The following is a 21,190-nucleotide window of genomic DNA, read 5'->3' as shown; positions in this document are numbered from 1 at the left end:
CTCACTGCGTCCCAGAGCATTATATCACCCATGATGCAACGCGCCATCTTCGTGTGCACTCGGGTCCGGCCGCTCGGGAGTTTCCGTAAACACCCGAAGGCCGAACCCCCTTCGCGGATGCAACCTGCATTTATAATATGTTCGCCATGCATTCAACCATTATTATGTTCGGAGAGCGGGCAAGAGCAGGCTTTGTCCCCGTCCTCCGCTAAATATTTGACCGTCCATTCGGGGCGATTATCCCTCACATGTAGGGATTCAGTCCGTTCATAAGCCATTGTGATCGCGAGCACTCAACCCGGAACAGGTAATATTGTTTTTCACGGCCGGTAGCTAAACAAAGAATCCTGGAGGGGCAGCGTATCGCACCGTCGACCGCGGTAGGCAGTACCAAGATGTCCTTCGCCAACAATGACTGTCGCATCTACGTGGGGAACCTGCCGCCCGACATCAGAGTAAAGGACATCGAGGACATCTTCTACAAGTACGGCAACATCCGCCACATCGACCTGAAGAACAAGAGAGGACCGCCCTTCGCCTTCGTCGAGTTTGATGACAAGAGGTACGTGTCGGTCCCGCTAGACGGGGAATTACATTCTAGTGTTTTCATCATCATATCGAAACGGGGGCGGAATTTAATACAGGGCCGCCAGACGTCGTTTGTCATCCCGTATTTATTTGCTATAGCGCTCGCTGAATATACGTGTCAATTGTGGTGCTACCGGGTGTCATAGAATAGCGGACAATGACTCGATCGATAACGCTACGGTAAAAACGTCAAGAAATATGATTTCATCTAAATGATCGCTTGAAGCAGGGCCTAAAAAACCAGAGGTTGTACATTTAAAGCAAATATCACCATAAAAATTGGACCCATATATTGTGCAATGGTAAACTAGTATGGTAAATCCAGTGCATTGCATATAGGTGCAGCGCTCAAAATTAAAACGCCATTCCCAATGGAGGATGAAACAACAATAGGATGAATTTGCGCTCATTCATTGTCTCGTGTGGGATTTAACATATGTACTGTTCAAAGCCCACCCGTTGTTGGATAAACAAGACAGAATGCGGATACTAAGGTCCGGGTTGTACCCCAAAATTATTTTTCCCTCAATATAAAATTGTACAGTTAAAACAACGCTACATATAATTTCGCCTGAATGAACGGACACTTGAAACCTTGATAATAAACACATTCTTCTAACAACAACCTCTCGCTGCTAAGCATCATCATAATCTCCATCAGCCTAATTTTCAGCGTTATTACGGCAATGAAGCCGCGGCGCATATAATATAATATAAACGGTTCAACAAAAGAGGGACAGAAACGGTGGATAACAAAGGCGAGAGAAAACGTATTACTGCGCAGCAGATGGAGACAGATTGTGGGGGAATTACCGGCGTACAAGTGGGGCATTGACGCGATTGCCGGAGATCCAGCCGGCTCAGGTGCACCTCACGTGCCAGCTGGCCCCCCGGATCCTGTCCCGGGCCGGTCGTGTGCCTCCTTAGCTGGTCTAACAATATTGATTTCAGAAAACCGCGCAGTTAAAGACAAACAATAGCCGAGCATCTATTCTGTAGAGATGAAGCTCAATACGGGGCCGGGTTTTATTCCCTGTACAATTTCATACACTTTTAAATTAGGTGGACCTGGGACCTACATTATACTATTTACAAGATGGATCGACAGGATACAACAATACCGTGTCGTCCCGATCTATTTGTACTGCAGTACAGATGCTGCTAAATACAAAATTTACATGCGTTCTGTGTACATTCTCAATAGAGGCGGAGCAGATGTTGTAACAAAGAGCGATTTTCATTTTCGATACGATGGGGAAAAGTAATCAATAATGCTGGGGTAATTGCTGAAATTGCAATCCCGAAAGTTTCGCCAATTAGGGTCGGGCTCTTTGTGCCACAAAAGCCTCGTGATGATCAATTATTTAAGGGATAAGCCCTTCTGTTAAAACCGAGCTAAGGACACTTACGTATACCTAGAATTCATCATTTGGCAACGGCACACGAAAAAAATATATATCATCAAATCGTATTGGAAGAAATGCCCTTCTAATGTGTTTACATCCACCCCGTGACATTTTGGCCCTATATCTCCCTTTGTCTGGAGACAAACGGACGAACCGTTCCCCATTGTTTCCACGCAAGATTCAAAACGATGGATCCACTTGTGCGCCGTCCCAATAGGATAGGGAATGGACAGGTGCTTCATCAGCATAACAATGGCGGCCCGGACCAGCCGCTGCAACCGTTATCTCCGGTACCCATTGTCTACCTGTCTCTCAGGACAGCCTGTGGGATCTGAGGTTTTTGTTCGGGTTTGAACGGACCGGCATCCTTCAAATTACCTACGTCAACAGATGTACCGGTTTCATCAAATAAAGTGCGCGTATAGGAGTATATTCGCTCAAGAAGCTTTCATCACAAATGTCCTTGATTCGCTACAGAGAACAAAAAGAAAAATTCCCAAGATGGTGTCCCAGGATCTAGGACGGTTGACCCCAGAACACGGGCAATGACCATGTAGGCAAGGGACTGGTCCGAGGGTTTGTATCGGGAAAGCCGTTCATTTTATCGGGAGGTCGATTTTTACGGGACATCTAAACACAGTACCCATACGGCACACGGCCTTGGAGTGGAAGGACACCGTGCCTTTAATGACAGTTAGACCAAATTGCTCTCCTGATCAATGAGCAAAATTGATGCTTGACGATAAAAGCTGTCATCGCTTAGGTAGTACTGAACAGGTTCAATTCAGTGTAATGTTAATAATTTGACAACATTTCACGCGTTAAGATGTACAAGTTGCCTGTGAAATTAATTAATCTTACATCAACCAATATCTGCGAACGTAGAGTTGCAATTTCGTCAAGATTACGCCACAAACATGTTTTTTTAACTCCCTGGACACCTGTTAGAGAGGCTAGAGAAAGGGGCTGTACTTTCAAAATGGCGCTGCCAGTTTCCCTCGCAGAAAAAATCAATAGATGATGAAGTCACTGTCTAACAGGGGCTGTGCCTGGCAAGCTGTGGGCCGGGTATTGTCTGGACTGAGAAATCCCCCAAGCGTGATATTAAAGGATGGAAATCTTATTTGAGTGTGGACTGTAGGTATTACATCGGGATGAAGCAGCTGTACACACACTGTGACATCAGTCCTCGATCATTATTCTGTCATACCCTCCGTATATTGTACGGTGTTGCTGAAATATACATTTAACTATGCTGTATAATAGTATAACAGTTGATGCCAGGCCTAAAGATTATATATTACAAATTGGCACGATTGCAAGACATAGGTCAGCCTATATATCAGGCTAAATCTGATAAATATTCATTTTTCAAGGACGAGGATGTTGATTCTGCGTCGAGTCATAACTTTCCATGATCGTGCTTATTCGTTCAGGTATTCATAATTCAAAATAAGAGTAGTGACCACATGTATTGTTTTGACATGTTTCCATGAGGTCATTCCCTATCATTATTGGAATCGATCGGTCACCGAAGGTTGACCTCTCCGGCTGCTGTAATTCACCGGCGATGGACAACACCGCGATACGTGAATGGAATAAATAGTTTCACATAAAAGCTTTCTTTCTCTGGCCATTGATCAATACAAAATTAAACGATATCGATCTTACAGAGTCTGTGTAATGGGGCTAGCAGTGAGATGTACATGTAGGCGCCGTTATGATCAAGGTCATTGCGAGGTCACCTGTGCCCACGGGGAGTGGTAACAATCTATGCAGCTATCCATCTAGTCCGTCCTGGATATGATACCAGAACATAAAACCTCCAACCTTTATGCTAATGTCACTTTTCCAAACCTGAGCCAGACCGTGCAGTTTGTATGAACGAAAAATAACAATTTATTTCAAGAATGTACACAAATGGGGCTACTAAATATACAGATAGCAAGGACATTTAGAATTTGTTCGTCAAATAAAATTTGCTTCTCGATATGCACAGACTGATCCTCGATGCATCTTTCGGAGAAATATCCTTGAAAAAATGTGTTCAAATCATTCAAATTATACAAATACCTGTTTTTGGCTTAGACATTTTTTAAACTCTGATCTTCGATCTGTCAATCCCTTTTAACGGGAAATCCAATATTCTTTACAAGTTGCTGATGACTTATTTCACGCCAAGGTTCCGAAGATCAAGATCATTCGACCTCGAATGGAGTAGTTGTGAGAAATCCATTTGCAGGCAGCTAGCAGATGTCAGATGCGGTTGATTGAGGTGTTACGTTCCTGAGGGAAACACGAAACTCGCTGCATGCATTATTGATGTCGCCTGGACAGTTGCATCATCAGGAATTCAGTCAAATTGTCAGACGGCAGCTTTCGAACCGATAATGCCTGCTCCCGGGGCGGCAATTTTCATCAGGGCAAAACGCCTGGGAAATTTCTGCACCTTTCTGCCTGCTGAGGGCCATTATAGGACAGCGGGCTGCAGCTGACAATCCGGCAAATTACATGCCCTTGAGTTAATACAGACATGTTTTTGTGCCTCCTAACGATCTATTGAGCATATTCAGGAGTTCAAGATCTAGAGTAGCTGACAAGGCAATGACTTTTCGATTTCAATACTCTTTAATTTGCGGTAAACAGATCGAACCTCCTTCTGTCCACCTCTCTTTCTCTGTCTCCTGTTTCTCAGCACTCTGCATATACATATATATATTTCCTACTATCTTCTACATAATGACGTAAGACGTATGCAGACAATGCTCAGCAGCTGATGATGACACTGACAGAAATTGTTGAAAGAAATGGGAGCACACTGTAGCTGCCGCCTGCATGATCTCGCATGCATGATGAAGGTGGAATCGTCTGTTCTTGTTTGTTGTTCAATATTCTTTTGCGGTAAACAGATTCTCGATCGCCTTCTGTCCGTCTCTCTCTCCCTCTCCCTCTCTCTCCCTCCCTCTCTCTCCCTCTCTCTCTCTCTCTGAGAGTCTATCTGTCTCCTGTCAGTCTGATGAAAGAAACGTCAGCGCACTGCGACTACCACCTGCATGCATGCATGATGAAAGTGGGAAACGTCTGTTCTTGTTTGTTGTTTGTCTGTTTTGCAGGGACGCCGAGGACGCCGTGCGCGGCAGGGACGGCTACAATTACGACGGGTACCGGCTGAGGGTGGAGTTTCCACGCGGCACCAGCCGGGGAGGCTACCGGGGAGGGCGGCGCGTCGGCCAGCCGTCTCGGCGCTCCGAATATCGCGTTCTGGTATCAGGTTAGGGTCGAGGATTGTCCGATTGCTTGAAAGCCTGGCATCTTGGGGAAGGTGGAAGAATCTGACATAAGGATCTGACATAAGGATCTCTCACATAAGGATGTCGCTAGGATCTCACACTAGTGGACACACATTGTGGATGCCCCAATAGGTAAAGGCAACCGCAATTGTTTGATGTGTAGTCTGACTACAGTCGAATCCCTTGGTTGGTTTTTTCAGTGTCTTTCGTCAGAACACATCAACCCATGCCTACATTTCAGCTCGACTCGGCCAGAAAGCGGGGCTTAATACGCTATCTCGGAGGCTAAGTGCACATTAGTTCTTCAGGCGTTTAAGTCGCTTTCAGGAAAAACACAGACATTACTCCGAGGTTTTACTCCCCTGATGATTTAAATTGCACTTCAGAAGGATGATAACATCAGTAACAGGGTAAAATTGCCCATCTGAGGCTGCGGGTATTTAGAGAAGCTGTCTTGATGGACGGGAACGTCGCTGTGTTCGACATTTTCCCGTAGATCTCAATTTCACAATCGAATCAGACATAGACTCTACTTTAAAGAGAGGACATTTAAAACTCTGCTGTCGGGCTGGATATTTTAGAAATGAAATACATAGCCATGACTATCGGAATTGTTTATATTACATACGCGTATCATAGTCAGCGATCGCGAGTGCCTTCAGCCTAAAGCAAAGAAATTTACTATGTGAAAATAAGCTTGTTTCATAACCTTGCAATGTGTTATACATCTAAAGCCGAAAGCAAACTACATATTCCCACACGTCGCAGGCTATAGGTAAAGATTGACAGGGATAATACTAAAACTGACAGGGCTTGATGAAACTAACTGTCAACCTTTACTGTTAGCTGTCTTATCTTACATCGATCTAAATGTCATGAGATCAACGTTGTCGACCTAAGCTTGAAAAGGTCACAACTGCAACCTAATATGCGTGGGCTAAAAGCACAACAGAGCCATCTCATAGTCTCTTAATGTACAACAAATACCCCACGACAATGCATAAATATCAACGAATGGACCTTGAACCTTTATCCTTGTATACTCTAAAGCGACGATGAATTCAAGTAGCAGCACAATGTGCCCCTTGCTGTTCACACAGTACGTTTGATAACCGATACGACCAGGCGTAATTTCTCATGGGGCTCATTAGAAACACACACATGGGGTTTCGCGTGGCTCGTGATTTAGTGTGTTTCTTAAAGAACCTGACCGGGAATAGAGTAACTAGTCTATCAGTTGGCCATGTGATGTTTCAGTACGTCCGAGGCGCTTGTTGTGTGGGTCTTGGTTGTCAGCTTGCATTTTTCACCAATTAGGGAAGGTTATGCTTAGCTATCTATGGGATACGACTTTTTCTTTGATTTCAGCGGCATTTTTCAGATACATACACACGACGATAGGCGTTTTAAGTTACTGTGTATTTATCTATTTATTGAATTGGGTGTGAAAAAAAGTCATGCATGTGAGGTTTAGTTTTTTTGATTGATATGAAGTAAGCATTGTAAGTGGACCTTTATTGCCTTAGTTGCTACCATGCTTCATTCAGTGAAAATGGGTGCCTGATAGGGGAACAGGTTCATCATCACAATGTATCTTTCTATGGCTCTGATACGACACGTTCTCTAAGATGTCGAGTGATGTTTGTGTTTCTCCGTCTCTCGCCAGGGTTGCCTCCGACGGGCAGCTGGCAGGACCTGAAGGATCACATGCGGGAGGCGGGGGACGTGTGCTACGCCGACGTCTTCAGAGACGGCACCGGAGTCGTGGAGTTCCTCAACTACGAGGACATGAAGTACGCCGTCAAACAGCTGGACGATTCTAAGTTCAGATCGCACGAGGTAGGCAGCTTTTCTCTGTAATATATATAGATAAAAATGACACCGTTTAAAAAGTTTTATTATGTTCCATTCTAGATTATTTCACCCATAATTGAGACGTGACTAGGGCCTCCTGTAAATATGAAACTGAAATAAAATTTTGAAATAAAAAGAGAAACTCCGATGCCAGAAAACCACACTTGAGAATGATGTCAGTTATGCTGCGTATTATCTCCTGTAAAATGTATGTAATGTCAGTTGTTTGAGTATCTGATTTATATTGGGTTTACAATCAAACATTTTTGAAATAAAGAGAGAAAAGCAATCGACTAAAACCCTTGCGGCCAAGCGAACCAATACAAAACTGTTTTTAAAACCATATTCCCGTGTTTCTGGACATACATAATGATTAGGCAATACTTACAGCAACCTGGAAAAAAGGACAAGGAGCAGACTTCGGGAAAACCCAGACTAAAGGTACATGTAAAGTGAACCACAGAGTTTGTCCACATGTGTTTAACCTGTCCTTGGTGCTAATTCTGCAATCTGGCGTGTCGATCATCGTTTCACTCGGAAAGTTTCTGCAAATTAAATAAACCAATCACGAACTAATACAATCAATACATGTCACACCATCTAACTTCACACGTATGTTCTAATGATGAAATGTTGACTTTCCAGCTAACCCCCTGCTGTATGAATGCTGTGAAGTAACGTGTGTCCATGCACGGCCGCGAACTGTCTGAGTGGGATGTATTGTGATGTCTTTTCAGTTTTTTTTCTTGTAACAGCTCTAAGATAGCTAGGACTCAAAAGTATTTTTCCCTGAAATATATTTCTGTTATTTTTCTGCTTCCAATAGTTTCACACATTTACAATGTCAAAGTACAAGTGTTGAATTATGGAGCTAGTAGCCAACTTTTGTTGGCGCATCATTCTTTAGCGCTAGCTAGCTAGGAGTGCTTGGCATGGGAATATTAGAATTACTGCTTTTGCATATAGCTATAGCCAGGCTATTTCTTTCCTTCTCAATTCTAAATGCTGTTCCTTCTAAATCCTGTATCGTCTGGTATATTCTGTATCTTCTAGTATTTTCTATATCTTCTTTTTATATCATGATAGTGCCTATCAAGCTTCATGAATAAGTACAGCACTGCGCAGACCGTTAAGTCCAGTGAACTGCTGTTATTTCCCCCACTGTTCACCCCACGTGCAGGGAGAGACGTCGTACATCAGAGTGAAGGAAGACTACCACCCGTCGGGAGGCAGCCCTCGCCGCGCCAGCCGCAGCCGCAGCCGGTCTCCCAGCTTCTCCCGCCGCCGCCGCTCCCGATCCTCACCACGCTACAGTCCGCAGCGGTCCAGATCCCGCTCCCGGTCCTAGGTTTGGTTTGAGGCACCTCGGTTATATCCTCACGGCTAGCTTATTATCGTCCCGTCATACTCTCTTTCGGGAGTATGATACTAGACTGACCACCTTCTTGTGTTAAATGTTTGGCAATAACTACAAGCCATGCAGGCCAGCTTATTATCGTCCCTTCATACTTTTTTTCGGGAGTATGATACTCGAGTGACAACCTTCGTGTGTCAAGTGTTTGGTAAAAACTACAAGCCATGGAGACAGTACCGGTTTTGTACTTCCAGTGATCAGGAAGATGACATAACTATTCAAAAAGTTAGAAGGAGTGTATTCCTGTTACTAGTACTCCCTTTTCTCCTCAACCTCTGAATCGTAATTCGACATCTTCTCGTATTTTGTCGCGCACCCCAAACACTGAGAACGAGCACCCCATCAAAATCATTAATTAGTATCTCTATCTTCCTTGCTCTTTCCACCCCGAGATCGTTAATTCTTTGATACAGTCTTCTGATATACTCACGAACATATAATTAAATCCCACGATCCCGGCTACAGAAGCTATCCATCAAAAGCACACCTACGTGGTTTCATCCCCGTTGATATATATATATAGGCTCACCGAAACGAGCTTTATTTTCGGTCGGCTGGCTTGGGAAGATAAGCCGGGGACTGATCCCCTAGCCAGAAGGCTACTAGACGCCGCGTTATCAATCAAGAGAGAAGGTGTAGTTTCCATGGAATGAGAGTAGAAGCAAGGACATTAAACAGAGGTGTAATGTCCTTGGTAGAAGCTTTCACGTGACAATCAACGTACGTACGTAAGCGATGACGTAGGGACGACGAACCCCTGGTGGGTTCATGTTTTACCAGCCGCGTTTTTGGAACAGTATAACGAAAACGTACGCTGGAAAGATGTACATAATCTTTGATGTTAATATATTGGTTCTTTGCTGTATTCTTGCCAGCCATAGATGATCAACTACAGCAAAACGTACTTTTGCTAAAAAGCCCCAGTATAAAGCCGTCCAGAACTTGATAGGATATACTTGTGTATATCTGCAATAGTGAGAGTCTAGTATTCAATGGCAATCTAGGTCTTAGATGTAGAAGTACTAGAATCTGTAGTGGTTTGCACAGAGGTGTTTTGGCAGTTTCGTACTTTTGTGGTGGAGATTCCCCGTTCTGATAGCCCCTTTTTTATTATATTCCTCATAGTCATACTAACATAGAGTACTTGCAACTAAATCAAAAGTGTGTACAGTATAGGGTCCTCGTCTAACGTAAGATTTTTACATATTCATAGATTCGTAGTTTTGAATCATTGCTAGAAAGCAAAGAGAGTGTAGGAATAGCTTGAGATATATCCATATATTACCACTGATTGAACTGTTGCAACAACATGTGGATATTTGTATGTCTTTACATTTGTACTCAGCACCATGAAAGTTGTTTATGTCTGATATTGTACATCACTGTATATATCCTGCGCACGTTTTTCTGTAAAGCCATGTACTCTTGATTTTCTTAAAGAAACGTAGAGGTCGTAACCAAAGGAATTCGGTGCTATATATTTGGATTCTGAAAACTCACAAGCCACATTTAAGAGTATAAGAGATTCATACATTCCTTATATTGTGCAAATTGAGTGAGAGGTGACACGAAGTGCGTAGAAAGGCTTCATTAGTAGAATGGGCGTAATGATACGGCAACAAAGGACCACCAAGGTTGGTTATAGAAATAGTACTAGTTTGAAATGTTGATCATGAAAAAGAGATTCTATGATGTGTAGTGATAGGAAGAGTCAGCTTTGTCATAACAGGTTCGTATTAGCTGTGAACAAGGTGAACAAGGATGATGTTCATTTTATCAAAAAGTTATTTTATGACAGCAGTCAACAGACCGTCATCAGGGCACACATAGTCTTGTGCAGTACAATGTATTTGTGACACCGTAGCTGAAGCTGTTCCTCTTAATTTTCCCTATCGGGATTTTTTTTCGAAGACACACTGCTGGGTAGGTTATCGAAGAGCGAAAAAATTTACCAATTTGATATAACAAGTCAATTTTACTAACAGCTGGTATTAACGCTTACTAACACTCTACTAACTTGTGCAAAATGTGCACATGGAACGATATCTACCATGTGGAAAGTTTTGGACATTGGAAATAAAAGACTAATAAAGAATAACTTTATCATGACCAAAAAAGCTGTCAGAATTCAGCCTCAGAATAAGAGGAAAATTGTAAGTTGGGGCGTTGGCAAAATTTGGGCACCAAAATTTAACAAATGATGAAATGTGTTTTACTAATTATGAACGAGCGCCGATTCGGCGACTCGCTATAACATACTAACTTATTGACTAACTGAGTTAACGATATTAACCTATTGATTGGGCGCTGGGCGCCGTTAACCTGCATGTGACCTTGCTGGCGTGACTGTGCCGCACTGTTCGCATGACAATTAACCGATCGCATGGCATGATGATGCATGGAATGTTAGAGTTAGAACCGTCTGTGATTAACTTTTGATTAACCAGCACTAAAATGCACGCGGGCCACACGCTTGCCTTCTCCGGGAGGCAATGCGAGGCTCGTCCTCTCCTCACACTTCTTAACTGCATTGGAAGGGAGCGTCCGATATTATCAACCAAATTTCTTTAAATATTAGAAATGACTGATTTATTCCCAGCCAAAAAATAATGATTGGGGACTTCTTAATTAAGAAAATTTCTAGTTCAAAAAAGGCACAAAGGCGTACAAAAAAGTGTAAGGAAACGATGTACATTTTCTAGACAAATGTTTTTATATCGGACGCTCCTAAAAACAGTTGTAGCAAATGATCCAGAGAGGAAAAGGGATGTCACCCTCACCTGCAGGCTTTTCTCTTTCGCTCGTCTTTTTTCTTGACACCTTTAGAAAAGCGAAAGAGAAGCATACAGGGGAGATGTCCCCATGTTAATCCCTCTGTAAGGTTCATTAGCTGCAGCTGTAACGGATGCCATATTGGTGGTGGTAACGCCTGTGGTGTTGCATGACCGGTGGTGGTTTTTGGTGTCGGTGGTGATGGGTCCATAGACATAAGTGTTGTGTAGCCTGGCAAGAAAACGGCTGTCTGTCTTCTATACATGTTCATTTGCCTTTGTAAACATCATAAAACGTGTCACCACGGTGATACGTTTGATCAAGGAATTGACTATTTAGTGACTGTTTCTCTTTATTATTTGACGTGTATAGAAGGCAGATGGCATGTTCGATTCAAGCCAGTTGCTACAGGATAGTCCTAAAAATAAAGCAACCGAAACGCCAGAGGGAATTTTAAAAAACGTCAAAACGATGAGGATTTGACGTCATGAATGTACATAATCACAACTCCTTCTTAATTCCCTCTGGGTGTTACGGTTCGCTTGTACCTCGCTATGACGTAACCTATCCAGCAGTAAACTTTTCAAAGACTTGGCAGGATTATTTGGATCCCAAGTAATATCTACGCCATCGATACTGCCAAGGACACATTTTATGGGTTTTACACATAAGCCATGCAGTTGGAGGAGGTCATAAATTACCAATATGACGGCAAAAGACTACGGTGTTCTATATCATAATGAAAACAGTACTAGTCAGTGTTCTTAATTAACCAGACCGAAACTAGCCATCACGTCTTTATTGCCATATCGAACCTGTTAATAGTACTAGTTGTGACGAACAATGTATTATTTTGTGTAACTTTATGGTATTGACTAAGTCGGGACAAAAGTGCAAATATCATGACTTCTTTGCCTATCATTGTGTATAAGAAGACATCGCTCTATTTATTTATTTATTACCTATTTATTATCAGAGAAATGTAGGGTGGACAAATGTTAGTTTGAAGCACATCGTGCGTTTTGTGTGTACAGTATTTCTCTGGTGTCTATTTATTGATACATCTATTTATACATCTATTTATTTATTACTCTAGATCTATTTAACTTATTGGCCTATGCTATGCTCTTGAAAGAGTAATTGGATGTAGTAGAATAAGGAATCATGTATATTAATTAATTAACTAACATACTTTTGTACATTGTTACTGACATTAAAAAAAGTTGTATGACCGTGTTTGAGCCAGTAGCCTAACCTTTCGAGGTGTAAACATTCATATTGTAACTGACATTTTCAAATAAATAACCGAGATTTATTCACCACTATCAGTCTGGTATTGTTGTTGAATCTTGTACATTCGACTTCGGTGCGTTTAATATTATAGTGAGATTAAGCATTTTTCCCGGGCATGTTTGAAACACGACGGAGCCGGTGGGGCCCGGGTAAAATTGTGGGCCTTTAATTTTAACTTTCAAATGAAAAGCTTATGGGACTTATTACTAGCGTTTCCATCAATATATGCTAGACAAGTGATCAGACGTCCCCCGTCAGTAATACCACGCACAGGGGTGGCTAGAGAGTAATAAATAAAGAAGAAGCTGTACGCAGTAAAGGGCCTTGAATTGAAGTATAGAAGAAGCTGTAAAGGGCCTGAGATGCCGGTTCTGATTCAGAGAAGCTGGACCATCTAATATAGCCTCTACCAGGCACACGAATAGATCATACGGTGACAACTGACAAGCCAGTATCCACTCCCCTGGCCAATGGAAATACTGTGTTTTGCCACCGTATGATCTGCTTGGAGATATGACGGATCCTTGCCGATCGTTGCCGAGGCGTTGGACAGATGTTCGTAACGAATCGGCCATTGTCGGTGGGTCTCGCGAGAATTCACGAGAATTAATGAGCGGCGTGCATCGAGGGCCCGCCATTTTGAGAAGGAAGTTCTGAGGTAAGGTTATCGAAGTCTTTCGTTATTTTTTGCCGTAATTGGGACGAATACGGTATGGTGAAACGTTCAGATACGTGTATAAAGAGGTGTAGGTTGTGTTGAACTCAGTTATATCGATACTTTTGACCACGGGAAGCGGTTTTGTCGAAGATTTATTGTTGTGACGGCGGGTTCTTTGTACGTTACGCCCGCCCCGTGTGTGGGGCGTTGGGCCGAACAAGCTAAACTTTCCGCGAAATATTTAGATCACTCTTTAAATTATCTAGGCTTACGTAAGCCACAAAAATGTTCTTCAACTATGTTTGATACTCTTGAGTTTGTTTGGATGGCTAAACAGTGTCTAAACGACCGATTTGCTCTTTTCAAGCTCAACAAAGCTGCCCAAGTGTTTTACTTTTAGATTTAGGGTTGTTTGTGACCTAACCAAGGCCGTGGGCGACTGGAACCTTGACCTATGATCTAGGGGCAGCTGAAGTATTTTTAGTGGGAGGAAGAGGACAATACAAGCTGCAATTTGCCACGTTCCCAGCCCTTTTCAGAAGCACGCCAGCCAGCCAAGTATAATTGGCTTTGCTACTTGTATATTTTACATGATAAAACAAGCCATTTATAATTTAGCCCCCCACCCACATCCCCAACACAGGAACATGAATAGAACTTAGAAGACAACAACGTGGCATAGCAGCAGTGAGTGCACAGTTTCAGACTACAAATATGAGTAAAAAGTACTAAAAAACCTGTCCTAGATATTAGGTGAAATCGTAGACATTTTTGCCAAATTTCTGGACATAATTTGGATGAAAGTTTGAAGATTCGAGTAGACAGAACTTTGTTGGTGGCAGGAAAACACCAAACTTCTTTATTATTTGCCCTCTTCTTAAAGTAAGTTAATGACAAAAGACTACAATGGATGAACATCACATCACATGACTCTAGAGTCTAGTAAGCCGTTATCCTTGCCTCTCACATATAATAATTCCCATTCCCTGTTTCCAAACAGCCCTGACAACTTAAACCACCAACCAAGCAGACGAAATCAACATGTCCTTCTACGGGAACAACGACTGCCGGATCTACGTGGGAAACCTCCCCCCAGAGGTGCGGGAAGACGACATCAAGGACGTCTTCTGGAAGTATGGCAAGATCATCCATGTGGACCTCAAGATCGGCAGGGGCCCGCCGTTCGCATTCGTGGAGTTTGACGACAAGAGGTGGGTGAAAGATGCATCGAAGACTAGGAATCTGTAGTCTGTTTACAGGCTAAAATTGACAAAGTAGGAAAAGAAAAGGGTGAAACTGTACAAGCAGCCCATTCTAGGCAAGAATGTGGGCAAAAAAGAACTTCAGTTACTCTGTCAAATGCAAAAGCTGAGGGTGATACTTATCAGCTACTATGTAAAATACTGAGCAGAGAAACTGTAAACAGGATACATTTTTGTTGTGGGATAAAACAAGCAACACTGCTCACTGTGTGCGTAAACATCTGAGGAACGTATGGCACAAATATTTATACTTACTCTCTGATTTCTCTCAGATAAGAACTAATGAAGATTGTTATCCCATGTTTGTTTAGGGATGCTGATGATGCTGTGTATGGGAGGGATGGCTACACCTTGGATGGGTACAGACTGAGGGTGGAGTTCCCCAGGGGGTCTGCGAGGGGTGGCTTCGGTCGGAGTGGTGGTGGCGGCGGCGGTGCCCGCCGGGGTGGTGCACCCTCACGGAGGTCCGAGTACAGAGTCTTGGTTACAGGTGACTTGTTTTTCTTACTTGAAAAAAGTATAGTTGTCTTGACCTTGCCAATGAAATTTGTAGTGTTAGTTGTTATATTCATTTTGCTGCAGTTAGGGTGTTGCTTGCAAGGGGGCTACCAGTTAAGCAAATCAGCATGATATTACGTCTTACTGTGCTTGTATGTACCGGTGGTGCACTTGTAGCATTTTCAGTAACGGTGTTGCCTACAGCACTGTAACATGGTTATGAATCCATGATAATTACATCTTCCTCTGCTTGTATTTGATGTTGATAACTGTTAAGACACTGAAACATGAATTCTGGCTTTGAAGTGTTCCTCAAGGTTGTTCTTTCTTTCAACCAGGTCTGCCTCCAACGGGCAGCTGGCAGGACCTGAAGGATCACATGCGGGAGGCGGGGGACGTCTGTTTCGCAGACGTCTTCCGGGACGGCACCGGAGTCGTGGAGTTCTTGCGTTACGAGGACATGAAGTATGCCGTCAAACATCTGGATGACTCAAAGTTTAGGTCCCACGAAGTAAGTACCTTGGCCAGTTGAAGCGCAGGCGGTATTTCTCAACGTTCACACACAGTGTTGTTTGGAAAGTAACAGACAGTCCGCTTCTGCCCCCCAGCTAGAAGGTGGATGCCTCCAGTCAGGAGGAAGTCGCCTCGCCTAGGACCACCCGCTCAAATTTCCCTTCTAGGATCTGTGAAATTCTCTTCGGTTCAGCCAAAAACAACGGCCCAAACTCGCCTTACGTTGGAACACTCGCACAAATTGTCCTTCGGCCTGGATCGGTGAAATTCTCTTCACATAGCCCTAAGGTACATGTAGTTACGTCGTGTGTAGGCTAGAGATATACGGTTAGGGGATTCATCCACTTCGTAGAGGTTCTACTGACTGATGAAGGTTTTCTCACTGGAGTGGGCAGAAATTGTCCAGTCTGCTCCAAATCCATCTCTTTGGTTAGAAAGGAATGGTAGGGGATCCCACTCAGCACCCGTTCCCAAATGTTTCCGTGCTTCTCTAAAAACGCCCTCTTGGACTCAACGTGACGTGGCCTCTAGGCGGATGACCCAAAAATACATTGCAGCTCGGAGCACCAAATTTCCTAAGCACAGGATCACTCTCGATTTCCTAATAGACTGGAAAACACTCCGATTGTCACCCACATGTAAGGTAACAACAGGGAGGCCTTTCTACACTAGAGTTGGAAACAGGTAGGGAAGACATTTGGACGGTCCTGAAGAATTACCTTGCCTAGGATCAGCCAAATTTTCCTCGATCAGGATTCCCTAGATAAATTTCGCTCTCACGCTGGACGGGCATTGTAAATTTGAAGAGGCCACGGGGGCAGGTCGGTAAGTTGGAAACCTTGGAGCATGGAAGAAAGGAACGGGAGGGGATTCGGAACGGAAAAGGCCAAAAAAAGTTGCAGGGCCAGGACCTTTCGGGAGGGATTCGACGAGGATAGGAAAGGAACCTCGGGGAAACAAACAAACAAACGGATAGGATTCCTAGGGAGCTAAGAGGAATCTGGACCCCAAGTGAGCGGGGCTTGGCAGTCCGGACACAAGGTACTAGGGAAAGGAAGGCCCAAAACAAATCTTGGAAAAGAAAAGGGATAAGGAATCGGAAACGTAAGGAACTTTGGGAGCCTTGCGGAGCGTGGAGGGAGGTAAGAGCAGGCATCCCCATCAGGTGGCTTTGTTGTTTTCTTTGGCTGTAGTTGGAACCTGTGATGTCATGTTTTCATTGAGAATGTAAGGAGTGGATGTTGGATGGATACTGTAGATTGTGTAAGCAAGGTAGACCTAATCTTTTCCCCCCACCTTTAGCCGAGTTTTGTGTTTTTTTCCTGTGCCTTCTAATGTCTTGATTCCACAAACTTTAGGGGGAGGTAACCTACATTCGTGTGAAGGAAGACTCTCCGAGTGGTGGTGGTGGAAGCGGCGGTGGCGGCGGTAGCTGCAGCCCGCGCAACAGGTCCAGAAGCAGGAGCCGCTCGCCCTACAACAGGGACAACAGGCGACGTCGCTCACGATCCTCCCCGCGATACTCCCCAGTCCGCCGCTCGCGCTCTCGTTCCCGCTCGTAAGCGTCGGGGCAGAGCACATTCCGAGGAATCGTCACAAGTAATGCATGAAGGGAGTATGCCTCTGGCAGCGGTCGTAGTATTTTAGAGCTGATAAATGGGACTGGGCATCATAATCACAGGGGACCCAGGGTAGTACTAGAGACAGCACCATTCCACAGTCTTAAGCAAGAGGTAGAAAATCCCTGGGTGCAACATTGTAAATGTTAGGATAGTTGTGGTACAACAATATCCGATGTGATCACAAACATAGTTGGAAAATGTATAGTCCTTGATATCTTGGATATTTGTAGGAACTTTTTGTACTACTGTACTGCTGTTTCTGTCTTTTTTATACGGTGTGGTTAGGAGTAGCTAAGTTTGATAGGGCAGGAGATGTTGCCATAGGTGTTGAAAGTATAATGTGTGTGTGTATGAGCCTTATAACATGTTGTGTTACACAAATGAGGGTGGGGGTCACACATATATGTACATAAACCTGAGTGAATAGAACTAAGGGGCTAGAGATGCTGATCACTTTCTACACTCAGGGTGGGGGAGCTGTTCTGATCATTCACTTGTTTATCATTTCCAGTTGTAACATCTGCATCTATTGACCAACATCTATATTTTATACAAGCCTCATTTTTCACTAGTCTGTAGTGTAAAACAAAAATACCAGTAATTTTACCAAGGTAGTATCTAATCTAAAATAACTTTTCTAGTCTACAAATATGCTAACTTCTGATTGATTTGGGATAAGGGCCAGTTTTTACTTTGCATCTACACAGTGACTAATGAATCCTATGGATTTCTATATCTATTTTATGTTTGATAAATTGTTACTAATCATTTGTCACATCAATCATTTGTCAATCAACAGTAAGATGATACAGCGGTTGGGGATCTTCCATTTCATCTCTGTAACCCTTTTGGTTTCTGATGTTTGCCATTACTAAATGCATGTAAATAGCCAGGGGTGAATAGAAGACATGTTTATTAACAGTATCCAACACAGTTCAGTATTTTTGGTGAATGGTTGTTTTGGGTATGGGCGTTTTCATTTCAGGTTACAGTATCAGCTTCAACTTCAAGGATGTGACCAAAGTAACGTTTTCAGGAGTCACCAATATTTTAATGCTTCAATAAAATTCATCTTATACCAGAACGTTTGTGTTATCATCTTTCCTTTAAAACTTAGTTTACCTCAGATTCTTACACAAGTTCTCAGAATGTAACATAATGATTGTTTAATCCAAATAGTATGTCTTGCTCTGACTTACACTTGTAATCTACCATGGCATGAGAGCTTTAGGAAATAATGAGACATAAAGAGCATTGAATAGACAGCTAAATGCTAATACAAGTAACTGATAGTCATACAAACTATACAATACAGGCTATCAATCTAAAATAGTGTCAATACTGTCTAGAGTGAAAGCTGTACAAGGTTGGTCATCTGTCATATTCTTCTTTCTTTGGTAGAGGAATGTTCCCTGTAAAGCAAAAGGAATAGTGTTACTGTTTGAGCGAAGTAATGACAGAGTACTTAAATCATAGGATTGATACTGGGGGTAGTACATGCCCTTTACAAGCCTTGAGTACACACAGTTTCCAGTCAGTACTGACCTGGTGGTGCCACAAAGTAGTCTTCCACCACCTTCCCAGCATTCCTTAGTATTTCATCCTTGCAGTTTCCCTCTGTGACTGTATCAGCTCGCAAGTACAGCTCTCTGGAGAGGAAAGGGCATCATATCATCTGAGGAAAGGTATACATGTTTAGCGATGCCACCGGACATCTTTATTGATAAACCAGAAACTACAACGGACAGTTAAGTCTATTAAGTACTTGTTTCTTGATCTTTCTGGAATGGGTGAAGAACGTTCCTGTTGGTAGGTCAGTCTACAGTTGTACTACACACATCATACCTGTCCTCTAGAACTGAATCCATAGGTTCCACGCCAGTAGTGTCCACCAAGAACATCTGGTCTGCGAAGCGTATTGCTGCCTCCAGCCTGCTAATGCCTTCCTTGTTGGCAAAGTCCACCAGGGCTAGTCTCTCCAAATGGTCAATGGTGTCCTTGTCGATCTTCGTAGGCTATGAAGTTACACAGTGTGTTTTCATTATACTAACAACTGTATAGACATACACATGAAGAGCATGACTAGTGAGCTACAGCTATCGGAAAGACACGACATGTACAAGAGAGGGGCAACGTTACAAAGCAAAAGTAGCAACAGCAAATTTAAGGTCGGTTGTCAACTAACCTTTGGTAGTTTAGTCTCGTCAACCTCCTCCCATGTAGGCTCCGGGGGCACCTGTCAAAAAGGCAATGTATTATTTTAGCATTCCTCCGCTATACATAAGATGACTTTTACAATACACCGATTTAATATAGTTCTAAATCATGCCAAGAGTGAAGTCAAGTTACCAGTAACGTTACTGCAGCTGCATAGTGGAAGTAGTGCTCACCTTGGACGAAAGCCTTCGTGTTATCGCAAGTAAAACAGGCCTGCCAACAAGAGGCGCCCTGCACAGCCGTGGTAAGTGATTCATAGCTGCCCACACACCTGTATAAACTAATACGGACTGGAAAATTGGAAATGTTTTTACACGATGATTTTTTTCAGCTCCAGGCCGCCATCTTGAAAGTTGAAAGGTCAGAATGTCCTACTGGGTCACATCTTTGTATTCTTCCGCGGATTTAAAATGAAACTGTACGTTATTAAACCACAAAGACTACCTTTGATTTAGTGTGAAACATGCCAAAGAGTATATTAGAGTATTGGACGAAAAAAGAGGTGGGAAGTTTCTAAAACTCAGAAATTTAAGGATATGTTATTGTGGAACTACTTTGTTGTAGTGGAATGTTGCTTATTGCTGCGTACGACACAGCTGTCAGAAGGCTTCACCTCTGGAAGACTCGTAGTAAACAACATCCCGAGGAAAGACGCTGCATTCCTGGACATTTCTGTCTTCAGTATCGCAAAACAATCGCCATGAACAGCGTGGGATCCGAATGTAACGACATGAAGAGGGATTACGACCAGTGCTTCAACAAATGGTTCTCGGAAAAGTTCTTGAAGGGCGACCGAGCGGACGAGGCGTGCACGCCGCTTTTCAAGAAGTACCAGTCGTGTGTGAAGGTATCTCTGACCGATTCCCCCGCCTTCCCGTCCGCGGGGGCCCGGCGAAAAGGTACCGGCCTGCCAGCGTGTGTCACACTAACGCATGGGACAGACATTCTGCTGAAAACATCATCATGTAACGGCACACACATGATGTTCCCCTCCCCCATTTTTTATGTGCATTTTGTATGTCCATGTTTGGCCATATCGTAATGATCCGTAATGACTTGGTGATTTACGGTCGCCATGAAAGATGCACGCTGGCATGGCTGTGACTTTTGAACCAAAATATATCAGGTAACTTGCTACATGGAACTCTGATTACAACGTAACTGTATGGCAATGACGCTGTCTTCAGTATTATTTGTTAATCTCCAAGCAGATACTATGGTGGCAATACAGTATCCATTGGCCAGAGGTATGACCACTGGCCACCCTGTAACCATATGATGTAGACATTCCTCAGTTCAAGGGACACAGTTTTGCCACCGTAGTATCTGCTTGGATATATTATTATAGTATTAAACATGTACATGAAATGAAATGATGAATAAAGAGTATTTGCATGTTCATTTCTCTTCACCAGAAAGCAATGAAGGAAAAGGAAATAAACATCGAGGATGTGGAAAGAACAATTCTGGGTACAAACAGTGAACCACAGAAACCACCTTCTGCAAAACCATCCAGTCAGGAGTCCACATCAAAATCTGGAGCATCCTAACAACGGACCCTTCCTCAGACTTTCAACTACACAAGATTATACTTAGATGTAGATAGCTGAGGGACAAAATACAATGTTTACAGCGACACCAGGATTGACTTTAGGTTGTATTTGGTTAGATATTCCTCATCTTGTAATGTTGAGAGGGGAAAAGTTATGACTGTACAACTGTAAGGATCAAGTGATGAAGAACACCTTGATGAATTTGTGCACTAAACCTACGTGTCGGTTTTATTCATTCAGTCTTTGACAA

General features: G+C 43.1%; 3 protein-coding genes across 3 annotated transcripts; 2 read left to right on the top strand and 1 right to left on the bottom strand.

The window, feature by feature from the left end:
- The first annotated feature begins 64 nt into the window (after positions 1 to 64).
- LOC109463580 (serine/arginine-rich splicing factor 1B-like) lies at positions 65 to 10,387 on the top strand. The gene is made up of 4 exons (XM_019760436.1): positions 65 to 562; positions 5,108 to 5,265; positions 6,951 to 7,123; positions 8,319 to 10,387. Exons 1-4 carry the CDS (start codon positions 396 to 398, stop codon positions 8,484 to 8,486), a joined length of 666 nt encoding a protein of 221 aa, XP_019615995.1. The 5' UTR covers positions 65 to 395; the 3' UTR covers positions 8,487 to 10,387.
- A 2,791-nt stretch (positions 10,388 to 13,178) lies between these two features.
- LOC109463568 (serine/arginine-rich splicing factor 1B-like) lies at positions 13,179 to 18,254 on the top strand. The gene is made up of 5 exons (XM_019760408.1): positions 13,179 to 13,275; positions 14,276 to 14,486; positions 14,849 to 15,027; positions 15,374 to 15,546; positions 16,907 to 18,254. The coding sequence occupies exons 2-5, from the start codon at positions 14,317 to 14,319 to the stop codon at positions 17,108 to 17,110; spliced, it is 726 nt and encodes a 241-aa protein (XP_019615967.1). The 5' UTR covers positions 13,179 to 13,275; positions 14,276 to 14,316; the 3' UTR covers positions 17,111 to 18,254.
- Positions 17,906 to 19,681, bottom strand: LOC109463698 (glutamyl-tRNA(Gln) amidotransferase subunit C, mitochondrial). Its single transcript, XM_019760550.1, has 5 exons — positions 19,561 to 19,681; positions 19,356 to 19,406; positions 19,016 to 19,185; positions 18,716 to 18,819; positions 17,906 to 18,582 (listed from the first exon to the last, which is right to left on the bottom strand). Exons 1-5 carry the CDS (start codon positions 19,642 to 19,644, stop codon positions 18,542 to 18,544), a joined length of 450 nt encoding a protein of 149 aa, XP_019616109.1. The 5' UTR covers positions 19,645 to 19,681; the 3' UTR covers positions 17,906 to 18,541.
- Positions 19,682 to 21,190: the final 1,509 nt, after the last annotated feature.

Source organism: Branchiostoma belcheri, unplaced genomic scaffold (assembly GCF_001625305.1).
Source record: "Branchiostoma belcheri isolate BF01 breed outbred unplaced genomic scaffold, Haploidv18h27 scaffold1, whole genome shotgun sequence".
In the NCBI taxonomy this organism is placed as follows: Eukaryota; Metazoa; Chordata; class Leptocardii; order Amphioxiformes; family Branchiostomatidae; genus Branchiostoma; species Branchiostoma belcheri.
This window is presented reverse-complemented; position numbering and strand designations above follow the sequence as displayed.